At 41.6% G+C, this 11,311-nt stretch overlaps 1 protein-coding gene across 1 annotated transcript in view; it reads right to left on the reverse strand.

Moving 5' to 3' along the window:
* Positions 1 to 11,004, reverse strand: part of ANO10 (anoctamin 10) — a 37,562-nt gene extending 26,558 nt beyond the window's left edge. Inside the window, exons 1-4 of the mRNA XM_018571631.1 lie at positions 10,945 to 11,004; positions 9,722 to 9,876; positions 4,509 to 4,691; positions 1,413 to 1,547 (exon numbers count right to left, since the gene is read on the reverse strand). Of these exons, the coding sequence (XP_018427133.1) occupies positions 1,413 to 1,547; positions 4,509 to 4,691; positions 9,722 to 9,863 (460 nt within the window). The 5' untranslated portion in view covers positions 9,864 to 9,876; positions 10,945 to 11,004. The remainder of the gene's footprint in view (positions 1 to 1,412; positions 1,548 to 4,508; positions 4,692 to 9,721; positions 9,877 to 10,944) is intronic.
* Positions 11,005 to 11,311: the final 307 nt, after the last annotated feature.

Consider the following 11,311-nt stretch of genomic DNA (forward strand, 5'->3'; position numbering starts at 1 on the left):
TTCCGTCCGTCAAAAGTCGTACGATGTACACTGCGCTTGCGCTAACGAAAATACGGCAAATCAATTACCGCATTTCGTCCAGGTGCTTTTGGTTAATTACGGCTAAATGATTCTTGCGATGGGGCTGCCGTACGAAAATCGTATGACTATTCGATCGGACGAAAAGTTTCGTCCGATAATCGTAAGGTGTATGGGCACCTTAACAGGAAACAAAAAACCCCCTTCACTAATTCAATGAGAAGTACAGTAGAGCCTTCCTAAAGCTGAAGCTATTTTCATGTCTTACTTCTATCACTAATGAAAAAAAAAGGGGTTTCATTCTGTGGGCAGAGCCGTGTAAATTACTACTTTTTGCCCCGGGCCACCTAATTACCCAAGCACAGATACATCCATATGCTATAAAGCCATTTTTCCTGACTGCATAAAGCTTATTGGGCATCATCAATGCAGTGTATCTATGCAGTAGCCTTACAGTTTAGGCCTCATTCACACACAACGCAAGAGCAAAATTGTATATTGCGTATATGCGCGTATGTATACGTATATACGCGCGTATATGCGTGCACTATATGCAATCCCAGAAAGCATCATTCATAATAGAAATTTTAATGAACTGTACGCGCGTACGTACAATACGCGCGTATATGTGCTGCAGTGTGAATGAGGCCCTACAGTAATCAGTATCCAGTAAAACACATATTACAATATATTATACACTTAAAGTAGAACTAAACACTCCTAACAAAAAGGTTGTTATTGCAGTGAATTCCCCTTATAGTTGCATCACTCAACTCCTTTCTTCAAACTCATTTCCCAAATATGATTTCTGAAGTAATAAAAACTGACCTCATGTGCATGATTCATCCGCTATCTCTTGTTTCGTTCACCAGCATTCATACCACAGGTACATGTTAAGACTGTCACACGTGACATTGCTAATTAGACTACAATTCCCGGTGTACAGTGCACCAAGGTACAAAATGTGAAAGTGACACTTATGATTGACAGACAACCCTCCTCTCACAGTTTACACAGCAAAGGATCACTTAATACTAAATAGGAAGGGGTCGTCAATCATGGGTGGGGTCAACTAAGAAGGATGTTTCACCAAAACATAAATCAATAAAAATCAGTTTGCAAATGCAAGGTCTAAACCCGAGTAACAACCATGCTCCTCTTATTGGGATGGTGTCACCAGGGGAGACGATGGCCATATAATTCATTGGGTATTTTAGCAGACCAGACAACATCAACTTAAGGGAAGCAGAAGCACAATACAGACAGCAAGGTGGTTAATACTTTAGGAGTATACAAATGTAGCCTTTACATACACTAACTTTTTACAGACAGTTGAGTATTTCCGATGGTTAATGGTCTATCGCACTGACCTTCTACATCAAAACTGCTCTTACCTATTGATTTCCCAGGGTAAAGCTTGGCCTGTGGGTAACCTGGGATAGAAGTCTCATCTTGCGCTCGAAGGTTGCTCAGCTCATTTTTAATGATGTACTGACATTCAGCCATTGTTAAAAAATCTTCTCCTTCATCTGTATAAAAATTCACTTTGTGGTTAGAAGTAACTGTGCAATACACATTTTAAATAAAACAAATACTGTAATTTATCCAGCGTTTTTTTTTACTTCAAATGGCATTCAATTAAAATACCCAACACATAGAGGGGAATTTATTAAAACTGGAGCAGCTGTACATGGCAACTGCTCCAGATTCTTCTGCTCCGGTTTTGATAAATTCCCCCAATGTCTTCAAAGTAAAACCTGTACAGAAAGAAGCAAATATAGTACTACTGCAGATCACCTTCAGCATTTGCTAGTTGCCTGACTATGTGTGGTCTCTATAGTGACATATCATGGAAGAAGCATGCAGCTAGTGCAGTCAAAAGAAAAAGAAAGAAAAAAGAAAAATCAGAATTTCATACTTGCTTTGGGTCACTGACTCAAAATATCAACGTAACAGTCAAGAAACGAGCATTTTTAAAAGATGATCGGCAATGGCAGTCTACGTACAGGATTTTCTTAATATATGTTTACCTTAAAGTCAACCTGTGGGTAGGCTATATATATTTAAGTACTTACATATCCTGATCAAGCAGTAGATACAGTTTACAACAAGCCCTCACTGACCTCTGCAGCTGCAGGCACTGTGGAGCAATGTTGGCCTTTATAACCCATGATTAGAAAAGCCCCATTTTGGACCAATTTATAGATCTGTTCAAATAAATGTATCAAACAAAAGTAATGTATATGCTATTCTTAATACCATCTTCCAGACCAACTTGTATGTATATCCCGTTCTCAAACACAAGTATAAAAGAAAAGCTACTATTAACCACTTGCTGACCAGGGGTGTTAAACCCCCTTCCTGGCCAGGCCATTTTTCAGCATTCAGCGCTGCGGTACTTTGACTGACGTTTATTCCGTCATACAACGCTGTACTGAAACAAATTTTATACCATTTTTAGGGGACAGGTAGAGCTTTCTTTTGGTGGTATTTAACCAATTTTATTTTTACTATACAACAAAAAAGTATCGTATTTGCCGGCGTATAGGACAAGTTTTAGACTTAAAAACATCCCCCGAAAATCATGGGTCGTCTTATACGCCGGGTATGGATGTGCGGTAATACTGTATTACGGTAGCTTCGGCTACATACCAGTATAACGCGCTGAGCCAATCACGGCAGGCTTTGTATTAATGAATACAAAGCCTGCATTAATGAATACAAAGCCTGCCGTGATTGGCTCAGCGCGGTATACTATATGTAGTCGAAGCTGCCGTACATACAGTATTACAGCACATCCAGCGGGCTGACATGATGATTTTATTGTTTTGTTCTATTTTTTTTAACTTTGAAAATTGCTGCCGGTTCTGCCCCCCTGCGACGCGGGGTCTCGCAAGGGACGGAAGACGGAGGACACAGCGGGGATCGTGGACAAGGTAAGAGACTGTAATCCCGAGTGTAGCTCGGGGTTACCGCTTATGGTACTGAAAATTAACCCCGAGCCACACTCGGGAATACCGCCTTGGAGGTTAGTGGGTGCATTTAAACATTATTTTGGGCTATACTCGTCTTATACGACGGGTATAGCCCAAAACCTATGCTTTAACAGAAAAAGTCGGGGGGTCGTCTTATACGCCCAGTCGCCTTATACGGCGGCAAATACGGTACAGAAAATTTTGAGGAAAAAACCTGTTTCCCTATGAAATGTTTATTATCACCCAAATTTTTTGGTAAAATATAAAATACGGGGTCATGTCGGGTAAATAGACACCAAACATGTCAAGCCGTAAAATTGCGCGCACCAGCGAAATTGGAGAAAACTACCACACCCAAAATTGGCCATAGGCGACGCTTTAAAACGCTTTTGCCGCTCATCAGTTTAGTGTTATCAGTGATTAATGGCCCTAAAATTATTGCTCGCACTCCAACGTTCGCGGCGATATGTAACATGTGCGGATTAATGGGCGCAATCGCCGTTTTTGCACATAGGTGCACCCGACGCATGTTTGCGTGTGTATGTGGGAAGGGGGCGGGGGACTTTAAAAATGTTTTGTGTTATTTAACCCCTTTGTGACTGACGACGTACAGTGACTTTTGCCGCCGGGACTCTGTTTAAACTTGTAGAGCCGACTGTCGGCTTTACAACAGAAGCGATCCTGGCGACTTACTTGTCGCCAGATCGCTTCTGTGTCCCGAAGAAGGGGCCACATTTTTGTCACCATTTTTTTTTAAACTTTTTTTTTTTTACACTTAACTTTATTGCCATCACATAGAGGCTAAGAAACCCCTAATGTGATAGCCAATTCACATAACAGGTCCTCTTTATGGAGACATCAAGGGTCTCCAAGACCCCTAATCACCTAGGGACCCCCAGAGAAGTTGATGAAGCAGAGATTTAAAGGTTATTGAGGATCTAATTATACAGCTTTAAAGGTCATTGAGGATCTAATTATACATTTTTTTGCTGCTTGTAAAAGTGGACCTTTCATATCAGCCCCCCTGCATACCCAACACAAATGGCTTTGTAAACAAACGGTTTGCCCCCCCAAAAAAATACTTACCTTGGCCCTGGCCTCCAACATCAACCATACCTCCAGACAGAGTGGAGATCTGAAAAACCCCACGAGAATGCACTCTTGCAAGAATGGGCTAGAATTTATTCCTGTGGGATTTTATGCTCCCAGCTCTGCTGCGAGACATGGTGACACCACCTCCGGCTCCCAAAAGTGTCAAAGGCTGGGCCAAGATAAGTATTTTTTCTTGGACCAAAATATCCTGCTTGATTTCTCGGTCGCGGAAAGGCTGTAGTTGGTGGTGGACTAAGTGACAGCACAGTTGATTACACATCCACACCATATTATTGCATTCTGATGGGGGCATCTTCAAAAACCTGTATTATTGGTGATGAAGCAGAATCAAACATTGCCTGTAAAGTTCAACTCTTTGTTGTAATAATAACAGACCACAAACAGGCAATTACAAAACCTTACCATTAAAATTTTTGAATTCTGACCGGTTGGTGTACAAAAAAGGTTTCATAGTGCCATCCAAGCTCTCCTTCACAAAACCCGCCGCCTCTGCTCCAAGGAGAAGCCGCTTTGAAGATGTTCCAACAACATAAATGTACTCCTTCTCCTCTGATATTACCTCTGGTCTTATCAAAAGCTGTGCACCTGAAATAAGCATATAACCATCACTTTCTCTTCTTGCAGGATATCCTTTCACAAGGTGTCCGAGTGATAACACAACTTTTATCAATACAGGTTCTAAATCTAATAATGTTCATACAGTGGGCACAGATTTAATTAACAGAACATGAAAAGTAGTACTTTTTCTGACATCTGTTGACACTCATTTCTTGAGGAAAACGTAATTTGTACCCCTCCTCTTTCCACTGGATTCCCACTCTAGCATAAAAGACCAAACAAGCACAGCCATAGAAAAGGCACAGCTACTTTTAGCCATAAAGAACCCATAACTTTCTAGCCAAAAAGGTTACTATGCCCAAAATGAAGCCTGTATTATCGCCTTGCAAAGAAATATGCGTGTGTTATATTTGTAGTTGGACTACCATCTTCTTGCAGGTCCAAAATACTGGCAAACAGATGACAGAATCAGCAAAGTCCTATAAATAAGAATTGGCTTCTTCCCATTTTTAGGGTAATGTACATGTTGCAGTGACAGCACATTGTGAAAAATGTAGCGTTGCCTTCATTTAGAAGGGAGTGTACCTCCACCACTGTGTGCGTGCGTGCGTGTCCTGGGATTCTACAAATCAAGCTTTAAAAGACGATCTCTAGGAAAAAGTTTTATTAACCCTTGCAGTGGGGCTACCCCCACACTGCAAGGGTTAATTGCTCATTTGTGTCTAGGGACAGAAATTAAGATATACTCATTCGAAGCTTCCAGCCGGCTGTTACAGCGTTCCCTGCAGCCTGTATCCTCTTTCCGCAACACATTGGAATCTTCATCATCCTCACGTCTATACACTATGTATAGACATGATGATTTACGGGACCTTAGACCGCTGCAGAAGAGGTGTAGAGACACAAGAAGGACCTGTCTAAGAAGTAGCCTGCTCGGAACTTCGGGTGAGTAACCTTTTTTTTTTTTAAACCTAGACACAAATGAGCACTTAACCCTTGCAGTGTGTGGGTAGCCGCACTGCAAGGGTTAATAAAAAACGTTAAACCTTTAGTTAGAAACCCTGGCGTAAAAGCTTGGACTGGCACTTTTCTGGTGGCTGAAAAAGGGTAAGTATGAAACATTTAAATGCAATATGTCACATTTACCTGGTTTAAGAGAAAAATCCAGTACATTACGTTTGATCCTGAAGACATAAATAAAGAAACTATATGGAAAACCACCATACACACTCAATAACTTTTAGGTAGTAAAATATTTAAATCTGAACTGCAGTAAAAAAACTAAAAAATAATGTAATCCTTCTATCCCCTCCCCCCCCCACCCAAAAGAAAAACAACAAAGGGTAAATGCTGGTCTAGACTAGGGAATAAGGAATCAGCAGGATTACTTATTTTATTCCTTGCGCCTGCAGCAGCCAGCACTCCCCTCTGCCCTCTATATGTGGGCAGGCCCTCAATGTCTTCACGTAGAATGCAGGACTGCTGAATTGGCCGAACCTTGATCCGTGGGTAGCCCTGCTGTCACCTCCCGGCTTAATAGAAGTCGATTTTTTGATCAACTTTTTATTAAAGAGCCGAGTGGAAAGTTGGAAGCCAATCAGCTGCAGCCACTGTTTAAGTACGCTGACAGCTGCGGGAGGCTGGATGTCAAAATACAAAAGCCACCCATCTATGAAGTTTAGAGTTTTGGATGCGGGAATTAAGTGATTTTCTTTTTTCATCCCAGCTCACACACAGCCCATACTGCTCAAGTGGAAGCGTGGGGTGTTGTACAGCCATTTACACACTGGCCACAATTAGCTTTATTGTGCTTCCAGCATTGGAAAAGATAATCAACACTTATGGCATTAATTACAGTACACGAGAATTCAGCACCATCATCACACTGAGTTTTGTATTGATAACAATGCCTGACCATAGGATTCCAGATAGGTGCATGTACAACCTTTGCATGTACCTCTAACATACAGTTCACTATGATGATCAGCTGCTTGTCTAAACCCAGCTAGAACATGAGTAATGAATAAGACATGAACTCTATAGCAGGGACTGAGGCTGCAATGGAGAGAATTACTTTAGTGGGTTAGATTAATATTCTTTGCGCTTGTACAGAAGCCAAGAAATGTTCCAATATACACTCACCGGCCACTTTATTAGGTACAATTAGGTAAAATTTAAATTGCTTGGTAACACAAATTGCTAATCAGCCAATCACATGGCAGCAACTCAATGCATTTAGGCATCTAGACGTGGTGAAGACGACTTGCTGAAGATAAACTGAGCATCAGAATGGGGAAAGCAGATTTAAGTGACTTCGAACGTGGCATGGTTGTTGGTGCCAGATGGTCTGAGTATTTCAAAAACTGCTGATCTACTGGGATTTTCACACACAACCATCTCTCGGGTTTAGAGAGAATGGTCCGAAAAAGAGAAAATATCCAGTGAGCGGCAGTTGTGTGGACGAAAATGCCTTTTTGATGTCAGAGGAGAATGGGCAGACTGATAGAAAGGCAACAGTAACTCAAATAACCACTCGTTACATCCGAAGTATGCAGAATACCATCTCCGAACGCACAACACGTCAAACCTTGAATCAGATGGGCTACAGCAGCAGAAGACCACACAGGGTACCTCTCCTGTCAGCTAAGAACAGGAAGCGGAGGCTACAATTCACACAGGCTCACCAAAATTGGACAATAGAAGATTGGAAAAACTTTGAGTTTTGATTTCAGCTGCAACATTCCGATGGCAGGGTCAGAATTTGGCGTAAACAACATGAAAGCATGGATCCATCCTGCCTTGTATCAAGGGTTCAGGCTGGTGGTGGTGGTGTAATGGTGTGGGGGATATTTTCTTGGCACACTTTGGGCCTGTGATGCTATCATGTCAATATGGACCAAAATCTCTGAGGAATCTTTTCACCACCTTGTTGAATCTGTGCCCCGAAGAATTAAGGCAGTTCTGAAGGCAAAACGGGGTCAAACCCAGTACTAGCAAGATGTACCTAATAAAGTGGCCGGTGAGTGTATATACCCTACATGTTCTTCCAACAACTAACAGAGAGAACTGAAAAGCGAGAGCAATAGTAGACATTACCAAAGCTAATATACAGATATCATTTGTAGCAGCAGTATGAAAGGCCAGTAAAATCTGTACATTTCCATACTCGGCCAGGACAGAGCCTGTTAAGCAGCCTTAGATTCCTTTTATGCTATATATGCCTTCACCAAAAGGACAACACCCTAGACACAGCCCTTTCTGCTGTACATAATACTTAGAGCATTGCCAAGTCAGATGGTTGCACTTTTTGGCATACACAGCATTACGAATTATACTACATGAAACAAAGTAAGGCTTTATATGCACAAGCACCTAAGGGGATCATTTGGTGTGATTTCCTTAGATACACTCCATGCAGTTTGGAGCAGAAGGTAATGCAGAGCTAAATGGACCAATATAAACTAATACTGCAAAGGCTACAATATTCATTCAATACCATTGACTGGGAAGGAGGGCCTTCTGCAGCGGGGGTAGAAATGAATGCCAGCATGAGTACTGAATGTGCATTGCACAGTCCTAAACTCTCTAATTTTTTGTATTACTTCAGGAGATCTCTAGGGTCAGCCCAGGTCTCCATTTTACTGTGGAAAGCTGCACTTCAACAACGCTGGGCCCATCTCCCAAATGTTCTCCTGCATTGTCAACCTGTCTCTTCATGTCCCACTACAGACTGCAAGTAGCCATGTGGATGCAAACTGTACCAGAAAGTTCCAGTTTTCACCATCAGGAAACCCACCATATGAAAACGCTATGCAGCTACTACAAAAACACATGCAAGAGACAGGAAGTAGCTGCAGAGAGGCAGCAGGAAATCAGCACTGTTGATATGCAATAAAGGATGATAAAGAAATTGAAAACAGTCTACAAATGGCAGTTGTTTTCATATAGAGTACTTTAGCAAACTAAGGGGCCAATAATGCCGAAGGGATATCACTAATCACTCTCAGCTATACTTCACAGCGTTACTTTATACGGCGGCCCATTTATATAATGCAGTTTAGAGTCTGATGTGTATGTGTGTTTGTTTTTTGTAAACAGTGGTATGGCAGTGTTGCTGCTTTATTAATTCCCCAATCTATCGTCATTCAGCTCTGTGGTGTGCATCCGATAGAAATGCAGACCGTGTAGCTCAGGGGTAGCCAAACTCCGGCCCTCCAGCTGTGGTGGAACTACAAATCCCATGAGGCATTGCAAGATTCTCACAGCCACAGACATGATTTCTGGAGAGAGATGCCTCATGGGATTTGTAGTTTCACCACAGCTGGAGGGCCGGAGTTTGCTACCCATGTAGCTGCTCCCGCAAGTCAGGTATGCGGTCTGTGACTGCGTACCTGACTTGTCACCTGGCTGCAGGCCACATAGTACCGGCTCACGGGCTTCAACTGGCCCACGGGCCGGTACTTTGAGACCGTTGCCCTGAAGTGATATTAAAGTAAAAAGTATTTCCAGCTACTTCAAAGGCTGATTCAATCATTTACAATGGATACTGCTCCTTGATGTTGAAATGTTTTAGTTTCCTGTAGAATCAGCTAATTCTCTAGCACTACCCTCATTTAGAGTGGTCCCTTTCCCTTGCAGGGTCCTATGGAGCCACCCTTGTGTGTGCTAGTAAGCTGTATGTGTCTCCACAAACACCCAGGTACAGCGAGGCAAGACACTCTCCTGCTCCAAGCCACTAACTCCTCCATCCTCTAAGCTAGTAGATGAATATGTGCTGGAGACTGCTCTGTCGCTTGTGATCGTGTACTGGACAGGATGTTTAGGAAACCAGAACTGAGAGAGTTGGAGCTGTTCAGAAACATGATGACTAAATGTTTGGACAACAATTTAAAGAAATAATTTGCTGGGCAATGTATATTTGTTTGATCTGGATTCATTAATAAAAAAAGTTTAAGAGTTTAATACTACTTTAAAGATTAACATATCTAGTAGATGTACCTCCCTGTGCACCCGCTAATACATTCCCCCATAATGCTGGGGATAGTAATTGTACATACCCCCATCTCTCTTGTGGGCTGAGATTTTTGATACAAGCCATTCTCTTGCTTCCGGTTTCGAATTCTTCGCAAGCTCTATCACAACTAGTGGTTTGAAGTCAGGCTCCGAATGAAGCACATCTTTGAAAGAGCTTCGTAGCATTTTTCAAAGAGATCTGTGTTTTAAAAAAGAAATACAACTGCTATTAGAGTCAGGTTGAGATTAAATATATTACATCCAAATGGCATAGGCATATTACACGACTGTGTGAAACTGTGTATCCGTATGAACAAACTGCATATCAAAACTTTCATAGGCAAATTAGTCTTAAAGTTTATAGTTTAAAAGGCAACTCTGGGACAACATATGATAAGCCAAAATGCAGAAAAAGTGTATGGCGTTAAAGTAAACCTGTACCTAACCTGCTTACTTTAAATGCAGAATGATGACAAATGCATCACAAGGGGCTACCTTCAGTTCAAACTGTCATTTCCACAGGGCTTTTATGGTGAGCTGCAATTTCTTGGGGCAGAAATCACAGCTGGCTCTGCAGATGATCGCCTGTTACTGCACATGAAGAGATTACCTGAACTTAGAGACTGATTGCCCCTGAACGCAAGCAGCTTGTAGGGTTTTAACTGCGGTCTATATTCCTATTTGGGAGGTTTGTCATACTTCCTGTCCTGTAGCTGTGTGGTTTTCATTGCTGCATGTCACCACTGGAGAGATGTTCCCCTTCTTTCAGGCATGGTGAAACCCTGTATGTTACGGCATACTGAGGGGTCACCAAGACAGGAAGTGAGAGAAAGCCTTCCCAGTTGGAAAAAGTTTGAATCACCATCATTGCAATAAAAATCACAATTTACTTTAGATACACAGGAACATCATATATCAGACAAAACCTTCACAGACATTACCAGTTTGTGTTTAGTCCCTTATTCCAGATGCAAGCCAGCAGGCAAGACTCCATACACACAACCTATTAATATAAAACTGACCAATCAATAGCCTGGAATTAGATTGGTATGCTAGGTGCATGATATGGTATGAGATCACTTCCAGGAAATAATGACACAGGTATATAGAATAATAAATACAATATATATATATGTATATATATACACATTGAGTGGCCAGATTAATATGAGCACCCCATCAGTACTTCGTTGGGCCACGAGATGACTTCGTTGGGCCGCCTCGTGACTGCACGAAAAAATAACATTTACAACCCGGAATGACTTACCTGTTCACTGATGTAGGGTACTTCCTGTAAGTCTAGATGTCTCTTCTTTTAAATATTCAAAGACACGGCAGCCAAGCAGAGCAGAAGAAAGCCCACTGCAGAAGACAGGTAAGTATTTCAAAGTGTTAAATGTTATTTTTATTGGAAACAGGAAGGTAAAGTGACAGAGTATGGAGTAAAGTTTTGACCTAAAGTGAGTCTTTCATGAGAAAAGAATGGGGACTGCAATGGGATGGGAGTTTTTTTTTTATCTTAGAGTTGGGCTTTAAAGTGTTACTAAAGCTTCATCTTTTCTTCTTCTGATACATCCCTCTTTCCCTTTTAATCCTTTGTAAACTAATAATTCTTTGACAGCATGCCAATAAAT

Source organism: Nanorana parkeri, unplaced genomic scaffold (genome assembly GCF_000935625.1).
Source record: "Nanorana parkeri isolate BGI_ZX_2015 unplaced genomic scaffold, ASM93562v1 scaffold1796, whole genome shotgun sequence".
NCBI classification, from domain to species: Eukaryota; Metazoa; Chordata; class Amphibia; order Anura; family Dicroglossidae; genus Nanorana; species Nanorana parkeri.